General features: G+C 53.9%; 1 protein-coding gene across 15 annotated transcripts in view; it reads left to right on the top strand.

Annotated features, from left to right (window-relative positions):
- The window catches only part of PCBP3 (poly(rC) binding protein 3), a 267,713-nt gene that overhangs the window by 196,599 nt on the left and 47,715 nt on the right, over positions 1-23,399 (top strand). For 14 of the 15 annotated variants that reach the window (XM_042957295.1, XM_042957303.1, XM_042957302.1 and 11 more), the window contains one exon: positions 3,960-4,089. The exons of the other annotated variant lie outside the window; for it this stretch is intronic. In XM_042957295.1, coding sequence (XP_042813229.1) covers positions 4,080-4,089 — 10 coding nt within the window. In that variant the 5' untranslated portion in view covers positions 3,960-4,079. The remainder of the gene's footprint in view (positions 1-3,959; positions 4,090-23,399) is intronic. 15 annotated transcript variants of the gene reach the window in all.

The following is a 23,399-nucleotide window of genomic DNA, read 5'->3' as shown; positions in this document are numbered from 1 at the left end:
GTTTCCTCCTGGATTTCTGTGGAACTCCACGGAATGCCTGGTGTCCCGGCTCCCCGAGTGCTGTGACGTCGGGAGAAGTGGGTCACTGCATGAATGGGGCTGTTTGTCACACCACTTCAGAGATTTCGGGTCCTCCTGTGTTTCTTACCAACCTAGGGACATTTCAGGGCTCTCTACCTTGATAGGCTGGTTCCCTTTACGTATGAAGTTAGATACGAATTTAGACTAGTTCCCTAAAACGATGTGAATTGCGGATGGGATGTCCTTTGGGTAAAGGTCACTGATTTCTGGTTTTATTGCGTCGTTATCAGAGGCGCTGTCTCTGCTGCTTGCATGTGCCTTACCCCCTGCTCACCCGCCTGCTGGAATTCCGAGAGCCGCTGGGAGGAGGGGGCAGGAGTTCTCCTCCCATCTGTTTCTCCCGGTTTTCATGTGGCCTCTCACTGTCTTCAGACCTGCTTGTGGTTGGGTCTGTATCCTGATGGTCCCCTCTGCAGAGGGGAATCCTCCAGTTGTCGTGAAAGAGGAGAGCCAGAGGATTTCTGGGGGCCTGACGCCTCCTTCCAGAAAAGTTCGATCATCCCCCTTGTTTTTACACCTGCCTGCAGCTCTTACCTTGTAGCCACGATTTGCCTTTGGAGCCATTCTAGACTCCTGCGTGAATTCCTCATGGCTTGGGTTTCAGCTTTCCTGGCTTAGCCACATTATTTACCACGTTTTCATCCACTTTCCAGATTCCAGTGTTGTGTTGACAGCTCATGTCGGTTGTCCTCTCTTCTCCTGATTTTTCGGTCCTTACGAGTTTGTGCCTTTTGATTTTGCGAGTGTTATTTACGTGCACTTTCTGTAAGAGCGGAGGTAGACACGTTCTGCACGTTTCGTGAGAGGTTTCTTTCACTGCTGTTTTTTAAAATTTTGAGTATATATTGCCTTTGGTTTTTTTTAATTGAACATAATTCACATATCATAAAATCCACACTTTTGAAGTGTACATTTTAGCCGTTTCTAGTATATTCACCAGGTGCGCAGTGATCACCGCTGTCTGACGACCGCACACTTCATCGCCCCCGAGGAAGCCCCGTACACATCACTAGTCACATCACTGGCCCTATGCCCCTCCTTCCTCAGCCCTAGGAACCGTGAGTCTGCGCCCTGTCTCTGTGGACACCTCATCTGCATGGGGGTGTCCAGGGTGCGGCTTTCTGTGCCTGGCTCCTCTCACTCAGCATCACGTTTTCCAGGTTCACCCCTGTTGTGTTATGAAGGCTTCATTCCTTTTTGTGTGGCTGAATGATATTCCATTGTGTGGCCAGACCACATCGTGTCTATCCATTCATCCGCCGATGGGCATTTGGGCTGTTTCCACTCTTTGGCTATTATGAATATTGCTGCTGTGCACACTCATGTACGCGTTTTTGGGTGAACACCTTTTCATTTCTCATGAAATGAGACTCACTCTCATTAGGAGTGGAATCGCCGGGTCATACGGTAACTCTACGTTGAACATGGCTGCACCATTTTCTATTTCCGCCAGCATAGAACAAAGGGTCTGGTTTCTCCACATCCTGGCTGACACTTGTGATTTCCTGTTTTCCTGCCCTCTCCTCCTCCCTGCCTCCTCCTCCCTCCTCCCCCTCCTCCTCCCCTTCCCCTCCTCCCCCTCCTCCTCCCCCTTCCCCACCTCCCCCTCCTCCTCCCCCTTCCCCACCTCCCCCTCCTCCTCCCCCTTCCTCCTCCTCCCCGCCTCCTCCTCCCTCCTCCCCCTCCTCCTCCCCCTTCCCCTCCTCCCCCTCCTCCTCCCCCTTCCCCACCTCCCCCTCCTCCTCCCCCTTCCTCCTCCTCCCCCTTCCTCCTCCTCCCCCTCCTCCTCCCCTTCTTCCTCCTCCCCCTCTTCCTCCTCTTCTTCCTCCTCCACTTCCTCCCCCCTCCTCCCACCTCCTCCCCCCTCCTCTCCATCCTCCTCCTCCCTTCCTCCTCCTCCTCCTCCCCATCCTCCTTCTCCCTTTTTCTCCTCCCCATCCTCCTCCTCCCCCTCCTCCCCCCTCCTCCCCTCCTCCTCCTTCCTCCTCCCTCCCCTCATCCTCCCCCCTCCTCCCCATCTTCCTCCTCCCCCTCTTCCTCCTCTTTCTCCTCCCCCTCTTCCTCCTCCTCCTCCTCCCCCTCTTCCTCCTCCTCCTCCCCCTTCCTCCCCTCCTCCTCCTCCTCCTCCCCATCCTCCTCCTCCTCCTCCTCATTGTTATTGATGTCATCACTGCTACCATTCTTACCGGCACTGCTATCCTAGTGGGTATGAAGTGGACCTCGCTGTGCATTTTCCTAGTGACTAATGAGGTGGAGCATCACGTGCTGATCTGGCCGTCTGTCCGTCTTCCTTAGACACATACGTACTCAAATCCTTGCACGTTAAAAAAAATGTATTTGTTGTTGAGTTGCAGGAGTTCTGTCTGTGGTCTGGATAGTAATCTCTTCTCTGATACATGATTTGCAAGATTTCCTCCTATTCTGCTGGTTGTATTCTCTCTCTCTCGTTAGTCCCCTTTCATGCACAAACATTCTTAATTTTGGTGGAGTCCGATTTATCTGTGTTTTGTCATTGTTGCTGTGCTTTTTGGTGTTGTAATCACACCTGGGATTGCCCAACCCAATGTCATAAAGATTTTTCCCGAGGTTTTCTTCTAAGCGTTGTAGTTTTAGCACCTAAGCCTGGGTCTTTGGTCCATTTTGACTCAATGTTTGTACGTGTTGTGAGGTTCGTTCTTTGCATGTGGGCGTCCAGTTGTCCCAGCACCACATGTTGCAAAGACCATTGTTTCCCCCATTGAATTGTCATGGCATCTCTGTTTAAATACTTCCAGTGCTTTCTGATCAATTCCCACCGACTGACCTTAAGACCTAACTCAGCAGACACGGCCTCTCTGGCCGTCCAGTCAGTAACACACTGAACCTTTTCCTGCACTCATGTGTGAGTGTCATTCCAACTGAGAACACTGTGTGCCCATATGGAAGACGCAGGTTCTTATTCAACAGTACTTTTCATGGAATTTCCTTGCATTTGGTGTTTTCCAGTTTGTTTTGTTTTGAACGTCAGTGTTCTGCACAGATAGGACCTTTGAGCTTGGAAGACAGTCACTCAGTGCTGTGGTTTATTGCCTAAAGTGGTTGCCCGATTGACTTAGAGAAAAGCAAAGACCTTGAACATAGGTTTCTAATTTTTTTTGGTGCCATGACCTCACAATTCCAAGTGTTGGATGCTGTTATAAATAAGCCTTTTAAGATGTTTATCACAATAATTCAGGGAGGTCAAAATATACACCTATGGGATAGAGTTATAACACAGCAAAGAGGATTAAGTATGAAAATAGCTACTTGTGACTGGGGATTAGATTCCCAGTTTGGGCAACCAAAGTGAATTCAGAAAGTAAAAATTCAGGAAACTTAGAGCCAGGTGAAACTGAGGCTGTCTGGAAAAACACTGGTGGTGAGGAAAGCAGGTCTGCCTGGACGAGAGTGTGTGCCCCGACGGATGAGCACACTTCCTGTGAGGCTGAAAGCCAGCAGTGCGTTTCAGCTAATGTGCAATTTCGTGAATGTTCATAAATCAGTGTTGCGGGAGGGAGAGGGAGAGAACGGGACCAGACGTTGTCAGTGGAAGGTGGACTGTTTCGTTTACGTGCTCAAAAGCTGGTATAGTTTTACCAAATAGCTTATTTTGGACTTCTCATTTATAAAACGGAAGCCTCCTCATGTTCAGAGCTGCCTCATCGGGGGTGGATAGGGCAGTGTTCCCAGGATACGTTCTCCCGGGCGTTTCGTCCCCGTTTCTCGCACGTGCCTTCTACTTGAATGCTTAAGACACGTCTACTGCTCTGTCAAGTGCAAGAGACAGGTCTGTGGAAGCTCGGTCCTAACGGGCAAGGTCATGACTGTGCACACTCACGTGCTCGTGTTCTGTGTTTCAGGTAGGTGAGCCTCGGACGAGTCAGCCCTGCCTGTCACCAGCTCCAGCTGTGATGCTCTAAGTCACAGTAAGTCTGAGCACTTGCTGTCTATGGACCTGCTCTGACTCTTAGAGCCTGCTTATGGGGGAAGGTGAGTGACCGCAGATATGTTTCGCCTGCCCGTCTGTCAGTGTACCGGGAACGCAGGTAGCAAGGTCAGACTCGGCCTCGAGAGCCGTGAGGCGGTGTGTGTTTGACCCTCTTCGTGTAGGAACAGCTTTCCTGGCTGAGCCCTGAGGTGGAGTTTGAAGAAGCAGTCTAAGCTGAGGCAGAGCATTTGTCCATAGCTTTTTCTCTTGAATGTAGGAGGAGTGCAGGAACCCTGAGAACTATGTTCCCCTAAGTGTTCCCTGCTTTGACCCCTCCCGGCCCTCCTGCCACCACTCTGTAAAGAAGGCCGGGTAGGGACTCTAAAGAGCTGGGTCTGTTGTCACTTTGTTTATTTGTGTCATAAACGAATGCGAGCCACGTGCCAGGCCCCCGTGCTGAGCACTGCATGCGAGCCCGGCCCTACGACGGCCCCTCCGTGTGCGAGAGCGTGCGGCACCCTGGGTGTGGGTGTGCACGGGCAGGTGTGTGTGTGACAGGGGTAGGGGCATGTGCGCACGGGTGCAGGAGTGCACGGGTACGCACGTGTGTGTGCGTGTAGGAGCGCGTAGGCGGCGTGGGGGCGTGGGTGGGTGTGCATGTGTGCAGAGCAGGTGTGCATGTAGACAGGAGCGTAGGGGTGTGTGCACAGGTGCGAGAGCATGTGTGCTCTGTGCCCCTGTGTACTCCAGCACCCTGAGGTCCAGGTACTCTCAGACCGGCCTTACGGGTTCTGAGCCTGCAGGACGGGCTTTCTCCGGCCTCAGATCGAGGCCTCGGGTTCCTTCCATGGCGCACGTGCCTTGGTCATCCCCAAGCCGGTTGTAGTTTATTCATCCGTGTGTTGATGTTACACGGGCTTTGCCGAGGCCTCGAGGATACATTCCAGTGTGCTTTACTGACCCAGAGACACAGAGGTGGCCATCGAAAATCTTTAAGCTGTGTGATTTATTAATCCAGATTCACGACACAAACATTATATAGGCTCTGAGTTAACGTACCTCCCAGGTGGCTGTCAAAGAAACACGAGCGTTTTGTGAATGTCACAACTTAATAGTAAGGGACACTGAGCTCTTCACCGACTTTCCGAATGTTTTCATTGTTCTCGGTACCAGCTTCTCTCTGCCCGGCCCACATGTTGTCTGTCTGAATTTGTTTGTTTTTTAATTGCAGCTCAGCATTTTAATCCCGTGACCCAATTCTGTAAGCCTGTGTCCTGTGTCGTTTTGCTCTTCTCTTTCATGCTTCCTACTGAGGATGGTTAAGACCATTTAACCTTCCAGGTGTCCGGTCGGGCTGAATGTCACTGACTGGTCACAGTGGACTTGAACTCTGCTGGATTTGGATGCGAGCCGGATGAGAAACCTCCTTTGTCACAATTGGTGTGTCCCGGGCTGTGGCCAAGAGCGAGGCCAGTTATGTAAACTAGAGCCAGGGCCGACCGGGGTTCTGTGGAGGACAGGCCAATAGCAGCACCAGGCTCTCACCAAAGCTGGGAGCCGGGGGGGCCCCCACAGGGCTGTCTGCCTCCTTTCCAGCTCGTGCGGATGGGCCCTGCCCTCTGCCTGGCCATGCTTGCCACCGACCCGTGTGCTAGATGGTCTGGACCTCTGACCCCATGTCAGGCACGGGCCGTGGCTGCAGACGCAGCAGGTGGAATCCATTAAAACAGAAAACACATGGCCATCCGGGAGGTGACTGGCCCCTGAGCCCAACGCGTCCCGGTGAACCCGAACCCGCGGGGTGCCCACGGCTGGCCGACTCCAGGGAGATGTGGTGCGAGCAGGGGGGTCTCAACCCTCAACCCCCGTCCACCCGGAAACTGCCCGAGGTCACATCCTCACTTCTGCCCCTGGCAGCCGGGGTGCCCCTGTCCCTTGGTTTCTCTGGACCTCTAGGCTGGACCCCCTCTTCTCCTCTGTGGCCCCCACACCCTCAGCTCCTTCTCTGTGGCTGGTGACCCTGGTCCTTTGTGTCCCTCCTTCGTACCGCTTCCTTTCCATCCGGGCTCTCTCCGCTTCCTACGCACACCAGACAGGCACGCCCCTTGGCAGTTTGCCTGCTCATGACGACCACCCACCTCTCTGTGCCCCGGACGGAACAGCTGGCCTGGCCGTCACCACTTGCTCACCGTGCACCAGACCTGCCTGGCAAGGTCCAAGGCCTAACCCGGGCCGACCCCCAGCCAGCGTTCAGTCCCTACCCCCACCCCGGCTCTCAGCGGCACTTGACCCCGTCGGCCGCCCGGTGGGCAAGAGCCTGTTTTGATGGCCTGAGCCTTGTGACCGGGAGCAAGCCGCGTGTGACCGTGCTGCTCTTTCCCGTCCGTCAGGGAGTAAGGACAGTCCTGGACGGGGACCTGCTGCAAGGCGGGAATTAGCCAGCGGCGCCAGATACGCAGCAAGGACCGTGCTGGCTTTCAGCACCCTCCTCGCTTGGCCACAAGCGGTTGACATCCCAGGGACTCCGTGCTCCTTGGGGCCCTGATGACAGAGCCCGCCTGGGGTGGGGGGGCGGGGTGGAGCACAGGAACAGTCCCTGTCACGGCCGGCTTGCCACTTCGTGCCTAGCTTCAAGCACATGTGTCCTTCCACCCGGGAATTACATCTGTAACTGTGTTTTCCAAGGAAATACGAGAGGGGCAGAAAGAGGTCCACCCGAAGATTATTGTGAGGACATTCTTTAGTACGACAGCTCACAACCTGGGAATACAGGCATTGCGGACTGGTTACCCTCTTCTACATACAAGTGTGTAAGATGTTATGCGTGATAAGAATAGTGAGAATACCACGGGAGTATGATCGCGGTTATGTAGATTTAAATATATTGACATAAAAATATTTCATATGTAATGTTAAATGAGAAAAACAGGATGAATGTGGGTGGTTTGGTCCTATTTTTGTAAAAATACAGTGGCGCACACGTACTAGAGAAAAGTCTGACTAGGCGGACCTCGAAGTGTCCCACCATCAGGTGGTCTCCCTGAGTCATGATATTACAGGTGATTTTTTGCAGAAATGCATTTTCTATCTTTGTCTGTAGTGAGCATCCGATATTTGTGCCGCCTTTAAGTTTCTTCCCCGTGCTGTACAATCAGGCTGACCTTGGTCAGTAGGACCCGCAGGCCTCCACTTCCCGTGCCCCTGTGTGGCTTGGAGAGCCCCCCGCCTGTCGAAGTGTCCCACCATCAGGTGGTCTCCCTGAGTCATGATATTACAGGTGATTTTTTGCAGAAATGCATTTTCTATCTTTGTCTGTAGTGAGCATCCGATATTTGTGCCGCCTTTAAGTTTCTTCCCCGTGCTGTACAATCAGGCTGACCTTGGTCAGTAGGAGCCGCAGGCCTCCACTTCCCGTGCCCCTGTGTGGCTTGGAGAGCCCCCCGCCTGTCTTCATAGCCAGCGGTTCCTCCCTGCATCTGTGTTTTTATCACGTGTCCGCATCTGATTTCACGTGAGGTGGTGAGTTACGGCGATAAGTACAAGGTGGACCGAGGGTGGCTTTCTCCTGCTCGGTGCCCGTTCGGGCGGGTGGACGGACGACCAGCCACCTCTCGCGGGCCGAGTCAGCCGTCCTGCCGGTGCCGCCCACACCGGAGCCCGCCGTCGGGATGGCTCTCCGGGACACGCAGCGCTCACGCATTTCCAAGCTTATGCGTGCGGCTGGCTTTTCAGGCCTGGACCCGGCAGCTCCAGGTGACAAAGAAAAAAAATGGGGAAAGGAGAGAATCGGCGGTTGGCGCCGCCTCGGGCACCTCATCGTGCAGCTCCGGGACCCAGTGTGTGTGTGTGTGTGTGTGTGTGTGTCGGTGGGACCGGCTCCGTGCGGGGCCGAAAGCAGCGGACGGCTGAGAGCGGCAGCGACAGCTCGGGGCCCGGGAGCTGCATTTCCATCACTGCGGCCCCGCCCACGCCTCCCTCCCGGAGCGGCTGCCGAGGTCCGTGGCCTGCAGGCGCGCACACTTGTGCACTGGCCCCTGTGTGGGGAAGGAGTCATTGAAATGACAGCACATCAGTGCCGGGTGCACCCCTCCAACGGAGTGAGGGGAGTTGGGCGAAAGTAGGTCACATGTGCCCGGTCCCATGTCACGAGGTTTCCAACCTGAGGCCAATGGGATTTGTAGCCTCCTTTGGTGAGGACAAAACCCGCTCTGGTTTTTCTCCTTTAGCATTTCATCTTCTCTAGACGAGGAGAGTGGCCATCTGTCTGATAGCTGCATCCGGCCGGCCCCTCTCGACCTCCCAGAGCCGCTTTGTTCTGAGGTAAGGCGTGCTGGGGCCCCGGGAGGCCACTGCGGCCGGGAGAACAGGCCGTGTGTCAAGTAGCGGGGCGCGCACAGGTCGCCGGGAGGTGTTAGGAGGGCCTGCTGTGGCCGGTCCAGCGCTTTCCCTGGGACGGACAAAGTGGAACCGGTGTCCTATCTGCAGTCATTCCAGACGTCCGGGCGACGGTACTCACTTTAGGTTCCTTTTTAAAACCCGGGCTCCTCTGTAGGGATCAAGGTCAACTGTTCATAATGTTAAAGTGTCACCATGTAGAAAGACGGATGGTGGGATTTTACAGCCCTCGGTGACTCTGGGGCCAGGTGTAGGACTAGGGCTCCCGCGCGCATGCTGGCCGCCCCGCGGTCTCGGGCCCCGCACTCTCAGTGCGGCCGGCACCTTTGCGTGCGGACTTCAGCCTCCACGCTGAGCAAGTGAGCTGCTGGCTTCCGTCAGTGCGAAAGCACCGTGGAATCCACGTATCAGAACCAGGTTAATCCGCGTATGCCTTCCGTGTACGGACAACATGCGCTTTTAGAGCTCATTACTTACGTTGAGAGATGGCATCATTCTCTTGTGTGTGGGAGCTCAGCGTGTGAGTCCTTCGTGAGAAAGCAGATGTGCAATGTGTAATAGTTTAAACGTGTTTGTAAAGCTAACAGGAGTTTTAGGGCTTACAAACGACGAACAGTTCTTAGCTGTCCTGTAAATGAGCTGAAATACCGGGTAGCTCAGGATCCTTCTGACGGGCATGTTTCGGCAGGTCATGAGTGGGCTCTAAAGTGTTTGTGGTGTCTGTGCAGCGGGCTGACCTCTGGAGCCATAGACAAAGACACACTCCTCTTCAGGTTTGCTGGAGGAAGATGCTTCCAGAATAGACTTTCAGAAGCAAAGTCATGATGGTATTTGATTTGAGGATGTTCTGCAGGAGAAAAGCTTTTTACCTTTCTGAGATAAAATATTTAAAACTTGTATTTTAAGTAGCTTGCCAGGACACGTGGGCGCGTGGCTAAGCTCACAGAAGTGTGGATTATGAGTTACTCTACTGTTAGAGGTAAAAACGCCAGTTGTACCCAGGGTGACAAGAGAAGCTTTTCCCTTCGTGAAAGTAGTTCTTCAGCGTAGGATGATACCCATTTCCTCTCACCCGCAGCCTTCGAACAACTGTCCTGTAATATTTCTAAAAAGCTCTCTCTTATCTATTTTGCAGTCTTGAAGAAAGAGAAAGTTTTCTGCTTTTTCATTAAGATAGGGCAGAAATTTTCAAAAGTTTTTTAAGAATTTTTTTAACATTTGTTTATTTTTGAGAGGGAGAGACAGACAGACAGAGCACAAGCAGAGAAGGAGCAGAGAGAGGAGGAGACACAGAATCTGAAGCAGGCCCCAGGCTCCGAGCTGTCAACACAGAGCCCAATGCAGGGCTTAAACCCACGAACCGTGAGATCATGACCGGACCCAGAGTCGGGCGCTTAACCATCTGAGCCACCCAGGCGCCCCTCCAAAGTTCTTACTATCTGTGATTATAAATGCTTCCTTTATGCCTGGGGAAAGCCCCATGCACATTGGTACCCTGTTTTAACAGCCTCGTTTTTCCTGTCCTGCTGGTGTGCCTTCCCATGATGAGGGGTCGTGCGCGCATGGTCATCTTGGGTGGGAGCCAGACTAAGAGGCGTGAGGGTGACAAGCGTGTATGTCACGTTAATGAAATTATAAAATCATACCTCCCCTCCCCAGTTTATCGCCTTCAGGAAAAAATGAGAACTATCTCTAGAAATAAAACCAACATTCTGACTAATGTTATGGGATGTTTATTTTCCCTTACTTACCGGAGGGGGAGATGATTGTTTTTCCAGAAATAACGTAAATATAACAACACAGAAGCGACAAGGCTGTGTGTGTCCCTTTGTACTTCTCAGAAGAGCGCCCTAACGCAAAGCAGTAAGGTGTGGCGCTCCAGATCCGTCCACGCGGTCCCGCACTGGACATGCCCTTCTCTCTCCCGCCCACCTGGGAGGAGAACATACAGTGGGCAAGGGGACGTCTGCCCAGCACACTCGGCGCCTTGGCCTTCCTTCATGCGGGAACGGCAAGGGCCGCGCTGGCGTTGGGCCTGGCTGGCCTGCAGTGCTTGGTCTGCCCGGGACACGTCCCGTGTCTGTGAGGGCCCGGCTCCACCTAGGGAGGCAGAAATCCACCCGTCGAGCACAGAAGCCTCAGGGAAGATTTGGAGTCCCGCGTGCCCCACAGCTAGAGGCTGTGGAAAGACATCTCCATTCTGGCTGAGGTGGGGGCTTCGGAGGTCAGGGCACTGAGGACCAGCAGGCCTCCAGAGCGGTCCGTGGGCAGAGCCCGTGTGTGTGTGTGGCGTGCCTGCGGGGGGGAAGCCCTGGGTTTCCTTCTCCCAGAGCATCGGCTGCGTTATTTTAATGAACAGTGCAGTGCAGTCAGTGGTTGTCGGAGAAGGTCCTGGACCGTCATCACCTTCACCTAAGAACTCTCTGGAGACTCAGGTTCTTAGCCACGCCTTGCCCCGGCCATCTGTCCAGACCCCAGGTGAGCCCAGGCTGCGATTTACCAAACCTTCCAGCAATGCAGACATCCATGTGGGCGTGAGAGCCACTGGTACCAGTGAATGTGTGGACAGTGGTCACGTGGCACGACCGGTACAGTGAGTGACCCATGGACGCGGCCAGGTCGGAGGGTGAGAGTGTCCTAGCCGAGCGCCTGGGCTCCAGAGCTCAGGGGTCTTGTGATCTGTCAAGTCAGACAGGAGCCAGGCCCGCCTGTGGGGAGCCCCTCGGTGCAGCTTCCTGTCCTGTGTGGCGTGCACCCCTGGTGTGCAGGTCAGTACTGTGCTGAGGTCTCACGGGGCCTGTCCTGTCCGTGCCTCTGCCATGCGGCAAGACCCCACTGCCAAGCAGAGGCCTCAGCACACCCTCGCCTGCTGGCTGGCCTGGCGGCCCCGGGAGCCGTCACGGCCAGCTTCTCCAGGGGTGTGGCCCGAGGCGGGGGATGAGCTCCAGAGACACTGAGGATGGCCAGCTCGTGAGCCAGCCGTGCACATCCACTGCCCACCCCCCCCGCCTGGGGCCCCTCCCCTGAGCAGGCAGCCCCCCTACCAAAGTGTGGAGGCGAAGGGGCATCATTAAAAACATCCAAAAGAACCCAAAAGTGGAAACGGGAAACCCGTCTGTATGAAAACATACTCCCGGGTGCAGGTGGTGAGCCTGTCAGACACGAACAGGTGGGCGGGGACACAGCCGGAGGGAGGGGGCTCGTTCTGTTCTGCTTTCATGAAAGTGGCATTTGAATCGATGGATGGATGGACTGGTCAATAAATCGCGTTGGGTTAGGTATTTATTCTAAAAATACACCACTTTTGGACTTGACGTTACACCGACACCAGTGTGTTTGAGAGGGCCTAAGAAGCCAAAGGGAACAAAACCAGGAAGGTCGAGTTTTTTAAAGTCTCTTTCAGGCCGGGCACCTTCGGCAAAACACACATCCCGCCACCGCAAGCGGAGGGGGCGCGCTCACGTGGCACCCGCACACGCCTGGCCTGCAGGGGGACAGGAGCAGCCCGGTAGAAAGCCACAGATGTGACAGGGACCACTCGGGATGGGGGCCGCAGCCGCAGAGAGATACCTGTGTGCTTCTGAAGAAACACAGCCCGGGAGCACGGCGAGCGTCCGCGATGACGGGCAGGGCAGCCCGCAGGAGGGTGGCGTGCCGGCGTCTATGCAGACAGACGACGCCTTCCTCCGGGAGTCTGTCACCGCAGACGTGTGTGCGGTGTTTGTCAGGGAGGAAAGGGCCCTGGGCGCCCGTGGCCAGGACGCTGGGCACTGCGTAGACATGAAAGGGAGGCGTCGTCCCACGTGGAGGCCTGTCGGGTGCCGGGCGAGGTCTGAGGCAGCCCCGTGCACGCCCCCAAGCAGGGCCCGTGTCCCTGCACCGACTTGTCCCTCAGCCCCAAACCGGAGAAGGGCCAGCACAAGTGCCCACGTTGGCCCCTGGCGTCCTGGGGAGAACCCGACTGTGGCTTTCAACAGTGCAGACAGGTCTTGGGGATGTTGTTCTGTGTGAGCAAAGCCGCCCACAGAGCGTGGGGTCCCTGTGGGCTCGAAGAACAGTGAAGGCGCCGTGTGGACGGCAGCCAGTGGTGCCGGGTGGGCTGGTGAGGGCTGCAGGGCGCGGCCAGAGGCGCCTCTCCTCAGGTCTGGAATGTTCCATGCTGTGAAGTGGTGGTCACGTGGGTAGGTGTGTGTGTGTGAAAAGCAACGCGTGCACTTACGATTGGTGCATTTTCATACCTGTGAGTTACACCTGCATTTAAAAATCAGTCACAGAGCACACACGGTGTGACATTTACGCAAAACAGAAGGTAGTGTGTGTCTGGAAATGCTAAGGAAAGGGTCCTTCGGTGGGCAGGGCGTTCAGGGTCACTCTGTCCCCTCTGTCTGCTTGTGTCGGAGCCCGAGGGGCCCTGCTCTATCACACCCACTCACACCCCGGCCCACCAGCTCTGCTGGCATTTGTTGCCTCTTGATTTCGTCCTTTTTACTGGTTCTGAAAAGGATGCTGCTGCTGTTACAGTCAAATCTTTGAGAAGTCAGTGGCCCAGGTGACCGGGAGATGTGTATCTGTGACTTTCTGAGCCCCTGCCTCAGGCCGGGTTGGAGGAGGGAGGGGGCGGGGCCGGGGGACACTCCCGCTGACCCGTCCCCTGGCTGTGTCCACGGCATCTGCCTCCGGAACGGCCACCTGGCTGGGTTCCAGACGCACGATGAAGCAACCGCCTGGTGTCTGGGCATCGCCAGAGCCCCCCGTCCCCTTTCTGTGACCCCTGTGTGTGCAAAGACCCGGCCCACGATGGGACGCCTCGGCTGAGCCAGGAGGAAGCCTGGAGCAGCGTGTCCTCACTTGAGCCTGGTCTCCTGCCTCAGGTGTGTCCTGCCAGGAGACCCACGGGTGCCGGGTCAGCTCTGGCAGCTCACCGGGAACCTCTCCATTAAATGTCAGGCTCTGTTAGAGTCCCTGGAAGACAAAGCTCACGTGACACAGACTTGGCTCCCTCGGCAGCCCACTCTGGTTGCTCTGTTGGGTCTGCCTGTGCTGTGTCTGTGCACGGAGCCGTAAATCCAGCTTTGTGTTTGGGCAGGTGGGACCACCAAGGTGAGAGACCGCACGTGACCATGTCTTTCTCTGACACGCCCTGAAATGAAAGCTGGGGTGCTTGGGGGGCTTAGTTGGTTGAGCATCTGACTCTTGATTTCAGCTCAGGTCATGATCTCACTGTTCCTGAGTTCGAGCCCCGTGTCGGGCTCTGTGCTGACAGCACAGAGCCTGCTTGGGATTCTGTCTCCCCCTCTCTCTGCCCCTCCCCCACGTGTGTGTGTGTGTGTGTGTGTGTGTGTGTGTGTGTGTGTGTGTATGCGTGCACACAGGCGGCTGCAGGTTTGCGGGATTAAGGGGCCATCAGGGATTGAAATCCAGGGGATTAAGGCTCATCAGTAGCATCAGCCAGGGGGAGGGATGCCCACGGTCACTGCCTCGGGAAGCTTGTGGCCTCGCTGCCCCCACCCCCATCCTGCTGCTCAGGCTACCCCCGGCCCCTGCACACGGCCAAGACCACTCAGGTGCCCAGGGGGCATTTTCAGCTCCTCCACCCACAGGGGGAGTCTGGCAGAGGGAGGGGACAGCCCTCTGTAGGCCCCTGCAGCGTGGGACACGTTTACAAGTGCAGACCCCTCAGCACAGCAAGGGGTTCGTGGGGGCAGGCCTCCCGCTGGCACCACCTTGCTGTCCCCTGATCCATCCCACTCCTCCCTTGGGCTCCCAGGACACTCGGCAGGCCGCCTCCGTGGGCAGGCAGCTCCCCCAGCAGGGGATGTGGGAGGGGGCTCCAGCGGCCAGACCACAGTGTGAGCCTGTGTGCCCCCCAGAGCCTGTCCCCGGCCGCCTGTGCCCTGAATCCGCAGCTGGACCTTTCACACGCGTCCTCGGCACCCCTGCCTCCCGGGGTTCATCAAAGACGCTCTCGGGTCAGCTGTACTAGGTTCAGCTTCCAACTCACAGTCTCTGTAGGTTTTCAGTCTGGTTTTCTGTACGTTTTAGTCATCCTTTAAACTTGAGTTTTCTGGTCTAAAAATTTAGTTTTCTAACTAAGTTCCCTTTCTCCCCCTGAACTTATTTTTGTTTAATTTTTAGTTCTCTGGTGCTGCCTCCTGTGTCTGTGTCGAGCTTGTCTGCTTTTAGCTCCTGTGTTGCCCATTTTCTCTTACCTCGTTTTTATTCCTGTAGACTTTTACCACGAGTGTTGTCTTCGGCATTTCCTCTTTTCCCCCAAGTTTCTTTCCCTTCATTTGAGAAGACTCTTAATGGTTTTACTTGCTTTCACTTATATCTTTTTTTAAAAAATTACGGTATTTTATTTTTAGCAGGTGCCCTTTCTCAGCATCATAATGATGTTATTAAAATATTAAGACATTGAAAGAGATTATCTAATTTTAGCTAATTTTTCAACATAGTTGAGAGCAATCAGTGGTTTTGCCTGTGCTGCCGGATGGATCCTCTTTTTTTTTTTTTAATATTTTTATTTATTTTTGAGAGAGACAGGTCACGAGCAGGGAAGGGGCAGAGAAAGAGGGAGACACGGAGTCCAGAGCAGGGTCCAGGCTCTGAGCTGTCGGCACAGAGCCTGTTGCGGGGCTTGAATCCACTAACCGTGAGATCATGACCTGAGCCGAAGTCGGACGCTTAACCGCCTAAGCCACCCAGGTGCCCCTGGATGGATGCTCTAACAACTTCCATCCGTGCATCCAGGAGACCTGCCAGCATGGCCGCGGGGGGGCTCGGGGCTGGCGCAGGGGAGCCGGTGCCCACCCGGGCCTCATGAACGCACTGCCTGCTTCACGGGGCAGCCACGCCAGGACCGGCTGGGCCCGGAAAAGCCGTGAGCTGGCCGGATGCTGCTGAGCCCTGCGGTGACCAGGCCGGGCCACCAGGCCCCGGGCCTCCTGCTGCACATGGCACGGTGGGCCAGGCTGCCTCTGGCTGCCGGCGCATCCCCACCTGCCCTGTGACCGTGGACACGTCGCTCGAAGCCTCTGGCCTTGTGTCCCATCTGCATGCCATACAGTTGGCGATTCTGTTAGTGGTGCTGTTCCATCTCTGTGCCCGTGAGCTCTCTTATTCTGGAGGCTGAGGCGACCTAGGTCCTTTGGGGGAAGAGCAGCCAGCCCTCACCATAAGGAGGACCCTGCACCTGTGCACCCCGGGAAGACTCCTGCCGAGGAAAGGGGCCCCGGACAGCTCGAGGCAGAGCTGGTGCCCTGGACCGGGCTGGGCACCTGCTTGTCTCTCAGGGCCCCCTCAGGTAAGAAGATCCCCCTCTCCGTGGGGCCAAGGCTGCAGAGGTGGCTCTGAGCTCCCCCTCTGAGGTTTGCTCCTGTGGCCCGTACAGGTGCTTCCCCCACCCTTCCTGCCAGCTCGGTCTGCCTCACCCCTGCATCCCAGGACACTGCTTTGGAGCAGGCGAGGGGTCCCTGACCCCAACCAGGATCAGAAGGATGAGGGGCGGCCGCCACCGCACCTGACCCTTCGGGGCCACTTGTGACCTGTCCTCATGTTGGGACTCTGGGAGATAGCGATTCCCAGGACCGGCTCCCGTCCCCAGAGCCTGGGACCTGACAGAAGAGAGGATGGTCCTCACTGCACTTTTTCTTTTGTTGTTTTTATCTGACATTCATCCCTCCCAGATTCTCGCGGTTCTTGGTATGAATTGCCACTTTGTTGTAATAAAGGCGGGAATTAAGAGCTCCATGGCCTGCCTCCTCCCCAGTAAAAAACGGTCATGAAAACGCAGATTGGAGTTTCTAGGGATGAATGACCTTTACCTTCCCTGAGCTGCTGCCCCTGTCCCTGCGTCCCCTGGTCCTGGCGGCTCTGGAACTTCACTGATGGCCTTTCCGGCACCTGCTGAGAAACAGGCCTGGAGGAGGACGCCCTTGGGGTCGGGGTTGCCTGCTTCCCACTGTGAGCTGCAGGCTCCTCCCTTGACCCCCGACCGCCGACCCGCCCTGGGAAACAGAGATGCGCCTTCCCTGCAAGGCTGTGGGGAGGGCTGTGCCCGGCCCTGAAGATGCCAGGAGTGTCGGGTGTGCTTTTAACTGTTTGTGCCGTTCCTCCGCGAATTTATTCTGTGAACAGAATTCCTGATAGTAAGTTACACACATTCCAAGAATAAATCTCATTAAGGTGGTACGTGTTACCAGTCTTTGTATGTTTCTGGTTCTGTCTGTTAACATTTGATCAGAACATTAGTTAGAACCTCTGGCTGACCAGATGCGTGTGGCCGGCCCCCCGGGTGGGACCAGCTTCTACGCTTCCGGTGGGGGGTGTGAGTGTGGGGGGCAGTGGCCGAGCCCCCCGGCGGTCTCACGCTCACCATCTCTTGGAATTAGGGTTTGAGTTGTGTTGTGTGAGTTCCTGCCATGCCGGTGCCGCACCGTGACTGCAATCTGTACTTGGCTCGTGACCGATGACACCCATTACCGTCTGATGTTGTTGTGAGCCACTTGGGACGTGCCCGATTTTCCGTGAGCAATTCAGAAGTGTTTTCTGGATGGGAGCCTTGAGTGGTTAAATGAATTGCAAATATCTTCTCCCCCATCGTGGGCCCCTCTTCTCTCTCCTGTCTGTTGACAAACTGATTCTGACGTGGCCCATCCTGTCAGCCTTTGTTTACCTGCTTGAGCTCTTCGTGTCTCTTAAGCCTTCTGTCCTTCTCCACACTCACACAGCTGGTGTCCTGTGTGGTCTCATTGAGGGACGCAGCCCCTGGAGTTTATCTGTCGACAGGGCGTGTGTACTAGGGGGACTGTGCTCTGCTCCCTGAGAGTCCAGACTCTGCTGTGTCTCCCGTGCCCCTGCCACCCGGGCTAAATTGCTCTTTCTTGTAAATAGGACTTCTCATTTTGTTATTTTTCTTAAGGAAAGTTGTAGCTGCTCTTGGCCTGATGAATTTTTCACATATTTCAAAACCAGCTTGTCTATAGAATTGAATCTGCAGATCGATTTGGGGAGAATTAACATTAACATTAAGTAATGAGTGTTTGAGCCTATGGGCATGGTATATTTTCTGATTCTCGGGTTTTCTTTAATATCTGTTAATAATACTTTATAGATTCTACACAGATGATTCACACACCTTTTGTTAGATGTATCCCAACTGATTTTTTTTTTTTTTTTTATGTTCTTGTAAATCGTATCTTTTTTTAGAAAATTCATTTCTGGGCGCCTGGGTGGCTCTGTCGGTCGAGTGTCCGATTTCAGCTTAGGTCATGATCTCGTGGTTCATGAGTTCAAGCCCCGCATCCAGCTCACCGCTGTCAGCATGGAGCCACTTCACGTGTCCCCCTCTCTGCCCCTCCCCCGCTTGTTCCCTCTCTCTCTCTCTCTCTCACTCTCTCTTACTCAGAAATAAATAAAACATTAAAAAAAGGAAAAAAATGCCCCCAGCCACTTCAGGGCATCCCCACCCCTGTGCTATTCCCCACACCTGGCTTCTCGTGATGTCCCAGTGGGACATCACTACAGACACCTCAGTAATCAGGTCAGGCATCATGTTGCCATCCTTGAGAGTCTGTGGGGTCAGTACGCTTAGCTCTGTCCCTGCTGTTGTCCAGTGGACTGAGTCACAGGACGTCAGGAAGCGGGGTCGTTCCTCGACTGGTGCCTGGAGAGTGCTGAGCCGTCAAGCCGCTCAAGAGGGGGGGCTCCATGTGTTTCTGCCATTGTCTCCAGCTGCTCCGGGCCCAATTTGCCCAGGCCCGCTTCTCCCTGCGGTCTGAGACATCTGCCAGCAGCGGGCCAGGTGACATCCCTGATCACGGCAAGGGCAGGAGGGAGGGACGTGCAGTGGAAGCGTGGGACCGTTCCCCAGCTTCTCCGGCTTCATGTCTCATGGACCCTGAAGCCATAAGGAGCTGTCCTTTCTATCCACAAGAGGAACCTTTGGATCCCTGACCTATGTGGAATGTACACCTGAGGGGTGAGGTAGGGGTCAAGTGTCGATCTTCAACCTTTTGGCTGGCCGGCTGTCCCAGTCTGTCCTCTGGCTTCTTCATCACACTGAGAGGCACTCAAGGACCGTGCGCCCTCGTCCCGCCCCGTGCACCGGGCAGCGGCAAGAACTGGGAGTCTGGTGGAATGGCCGGTTGCCGTAGGCCTCCCACTGTGGCCAGAGGGTCTGTGGGAAGAGAAGACGGGTGCTAGATGTGCAGAGAAGCCAGGGCTCTGTCAGCCGTGGCCCCGGGGGGTCAAGTTCACACACAGCTCCGCGCTGCGGGGCGGGTGGGATGTCAGAGACAGGACCAGACACGGGTCTCAGGGAGTCCTGCCCTGTCCTCACGGCAAAGATGTCATTAATCTTGGAATACGTAGTTGGCAACGGGAACATTTGTACAAGATACTCTGAGGTGGGCCGTACCCCGGGTCCCGGGCACTGTCCTCCAAGGTAGGCCTGAGACGTCTCGCCATCCCTGGATGAAGCCCACACGTTGCCGAAAGAGAAAAGCTTTGCGTGATTCTAGACGTGAGGCCGACGCGCCGTGGCCGCTCGAGCGGGGAGAGAAGGCGAGCAGGCTCCCCAGCCCCATCACCTTTGTCTCTCTAGACGCCCGAGTGACGAGCCAGCAGGCCACGTAGAATGTTCACTGATGTCAGGGTTGCATAAGCCCTGGACGTCTTTCCAGTGTTAACCGGGACTGGCAAGAGAGTTGCATTCCAGAGACCTCCCCTCCCTACATGGCCTCGAGGACTAACGTGCGTTGTGAGTCTCTCGAGGAGCCGAAAGCAGCTAATAGGCTCTGTCGGTTTCTGCCGTCCTGGCCGCCTGCAGCCCAACGGGGCGCTGAGCTGTTAAACTCGATACATCGAGTCTGCGCTCGCCCCCGAGGCCCCTTCCAGACAGCTGAGGCCCTGGGTGCAGCCCCGGACCACGCACCGCCGACCGGCCTGCCTGGCACACACCACAGCCGTGTGGCCTCAGCGGGCGGGCGGCTCGCCGGCAGGGCTCTGCTCCTGCTCTGGGAGCGAGGTCTCGGGTCAGAGCGAGTGGGACGCCGGCGGTGAGTGCGATTGCTGTGGTGCATTCCACAGCCGTAAAACTTCCACTTCAGGATCCAAATCCGTCTATCCTTTAAGGAAAAAGCCTTACAAGGGGACGTTACATGCCACTTTCAGACATGAGACTCTTTCCTTCACGTCTGAAACTAACGCCGTCTTTGGTTTTCGTGTTTGACCAGCATGAAGCTAGTCTGTCTGGTGGTCGGGAGCGTGAGCTCTGGAAGGAGTTTGTCGCTGTTCACCGTCGTGTGCCTGCTTTTCTCATAAAAATAGGTGGAAGCGGCCCCCTCCGGTTCTAGCCCAGAGCAGGGCTACGTACGTAAAAGCACTTGGACTTTGGCTCTGTTAGTGCTACTGCATCTTATTGTGACAGTATTTGTTTTACTAGAATTCTGTTGAGTTGAATATTCTTTTCAAAAAGAATGATTTGGTGGAGGTGGAGGGTCTCCTGGGTGGCTCAGTCAGTTAAGCATCTGACTCTTGATCTCAGCTCAGGTCTTGATCTTAGGGTCATGAGTTCAAGCCCCGCATTGGGCTTGTGCTGGGCATGAAGTCTACTTAAAAAAAAAAAATTCTTTTTAATGAAAATAAATAAAAAAGGATAACTGGAAAATCTGTTATATCGGGATCTCTAGGTACTGGTTATAAACAGATTTTGTTAATTTAATCAGTATGAAAGACTGAATGAAGTTTTGGTTCTGGTCAAAATGGAGTAAGCTAATACCTGCCAACTAACATTATAGTTAATGGTGAAAGACTAAAGCTTCTCCCTAAGATCATTAGCAAAACACAGGTGTTAGTTCTCACCACTGTGTTGAGCACAGTGCTACCAGTTTTAGCCAGTTCGGTATGGCAGGAAAAGGACATGGAAGGCAGACAGATTCGGAAGGAAGAAATAAACCTGTCTTCTGTTTGCAGATGACATGATTGCCTACATCGAAACTCCTAGAACCATTAAGCAAGTTCACCTGTTTATGAATGAAAAGTCAGCACACAAAAGACAATACTGCTCTACAGACCATCAGTGAGCAATCAGAAACCAAATTCAAAACCCAATACCATTTACAGGAACTCCAAAAAGTTACATACTGGCTCTATGTCTAGTAAACACGCACAGGATTCATATACTGAGAGCCACAAAACATCAGTCTGAGAATCGAGAAGACCCAGGTCACAGGCATCCACGTTCACACACTGCGGTGCTCAGCGTGATAAAGATGCGATGTCTCCCAAACAGGTCTGTAGGTTTAATGCAGTTCCTGTCAGAATCCCAGCGGCAGCGTTTGTAGATACAAACAAGTTGATTTTAAGATTTTCATGAATACACAAAGGAACTAGTTAACCCGAGAGAATTTTGAGAAAGAATAATTTGGAGTAATTTTAAGACACGGTGACACTAACAGTCATCAGGACATGGTGATGTTGGCGGGTGGTTAGGCACGTACATCGGTGAAGCCCCCCAGGGTCCCGGGGAACACCCACCTGAGTATGGACAATGGTAATAAAGCAATTTTATACAGAAAGGGTAGTCTTTTCATAAATGGTATTGAAACAATTGGATATCTATATAGAAATAACAAAACAAAACAAAAAAGCCCTTGCCTTAAACACAGCATGTACAAAAATTAACGAAATGGATCAAGTGCCTGAATGTAAAATGTAAAACTCTATACTCTTTAGGAGAAAATATAGGAGAAAGAGGCACATCTGTAAAAGATAAAATTGAGTAATTGACCTTTGTCACAATTAAAAACGTTTGCTCTGTGAACAACCCTGTCAAAAGCGAGAAGACAAATCAGAAGTGCAGAGGATCTTTGTAAGTGACAATGCAACAAAGGGCGTGAATCCACAATGTACGGGGAACGCTTCAGACTCTACCGCAAGAAAGCAAGCTCTCCAGATAGAAAATGGACAAAAGACCTGAGCAGGCACTTTTCCAAACAGGGTGAGTGGATGGGAAACGAGCACGTGAATAGAGGGTCAACGTCGATAGCTGTAAGAGAAAGCAGGTTGAACCTCAAGGCGGTATCACGGCCGCCCGTCAAACTGGCTAAAGTAAAAACGCCAACAGCCCCCAGTTCAGGCGAGGACGCGGAGCAGCTGGGCTGTCCCACTGCGGGCACGGGAAACGGTGCGGCCACTCTGGCCCACAGTATGGCAGTTTCTTATCGGGCTAAACATACACTTGACGTGTGATCCAATGATCACAATTCTGGGTGCTTATCACAGAAAAATGAAAACTTACGTTCACACAGACACGTGCACAACATTACTCCCAGCTGCTTTATCTGTAATTGACAAACACTGGAAGCAACCCAGATGTCCTTCATGGGGTGACTGGATACACAAATCGTGGAACAGCCATGCAGCAGACCGCTCGGCATCTAATCGGAGCGAGTGCAGCTGTGCGAACCCTGGCAACCTCGAGAGCATCCGCGATCTCAAAAGGTTACGTTTGTTTGAGTTGAGTCACACAGAGCTCTCGGAATGACAAAATGGTGGATTACATGAACGTGGAACAGATTAGTGGTTGCCTGGGGTTGGGGTGGGGAGGGCCTCAGGAGTCTCTTTACGGTGCGCGTGCTTTGGAAGTGGTTAGGGAAACCTGCCACGGACAGTTCCACCGTATGGAGAAAAAGTGCACGTGAAAGTGTATTTTCGGGGCCCCCGAGTGGCTCAGTTGGTTAAGCATCCGACTTCAGCTCAGGTCATGATCTTGCAGTTTGTGAGTTCCAGCCCCACGTCGGGCTCTGTGCTGATAGCTCGGAGCCTGGAGCCCGCTTCTGATTGTGCGTCTCCTCTCTCTGCGCCTCCCCTGCTCACGCGCTCTCTCTCTCTCTCTCTCACACACACACACACACACAAAACTAAATGAACATTTAAAAAAAGCAAGAAAGAAAATTGTGTCAAGAGACCAATTAAATGTGAGAGATTTTCAGGGGTGCCTGGGTGGCTCAACTGGTTAAGCGTCCGACTCTTGACTTCAGGTCGGGTCATGACCTCACAGTTTGTGAGTTCAACCCCCACGTCGGGCTCTGCGCTGACAGTGCAGAACGTGCTTGGGATTTTCTCTTTCCCTCTGTCACTGCCCCTCCTCCTTTTCAAAATAAACATTTTTTAAAAAGTGAGAGATTATCAGAATGCAAAAAATTAAGATCAAACTATGTGCAATCAACAAGACACCCACATGAAATATACTGTTGTAAGTTAAAAGTTAAAGGACAGAAGATGTGTCACGTGAACACTAATTAGAAGACCGCTGGAGAGGCTACATTAGGATCAGATGAAGTCGGCTCAGGACAAGGAAAACCACCAGGGTAAAGAAAGACATGGCGTTAATATAAAATGACAAATTCACCAAGAAATATCAGTCCCAGATATATGTGTATTGAATAACAGGGCTTCAAGCATTCGAAACAAAAACTGACAGAATGGAAGGGCAGAGAGGACAAAGCCATAGTTACAGTCGGAAACAGCCTGTAGTGGTGGGACGGGCAGACAGGAAGTCACGGACGGAGAAGCAGGGACTGGTGCGGTCCACCGACTAGGTCTCAGGGACCCGGACGGGATGCCCCACCCAACGGAAGGTGTACACACAGGACACTCGCAGGTGGACCATATTCTATGTGAAAATAAAATAAAAGGCTGACAAATGTCAAACACCTGAAGTCTTTTTATTTTATTATTGTTTTTTTGGGGGGTGCAAGTGAGTGAGGGACAGAAAAAGAGGGAGACAGAATTCCATGAGGTGGAGGGTCGGGGGGAGAGAGAGAGAGAGAGAGAGAGAGAAGCAGGGTCACCTGGATCAGGGCTTGTGCTCACCCAATGTGGAACTCAAACTCACAAACCATGAGATCATGACCTGAGCCGAAGTCAGATGCTTAATAAACCATCCAGGAACCCTGAAATCGTATATTTTCTG

Source organism: Panthera tigris, chromosome C2 (genome assembly GCF_018350195.1).
Source record: "Panthera tigris isolate Pti1 chromosome C2, P.tigris_Pti1_mat1.1, whole genome shotgun sequence".
Taxonomy (NCBI): Eukaryota; Metazoa; Chordata; class Mammalia; order Carnivora; family Felidae; genus Panthera; species Panthera tigris.
This window is presented reverse-complemented; position numbering and strand designations above follow the sequence as displayed.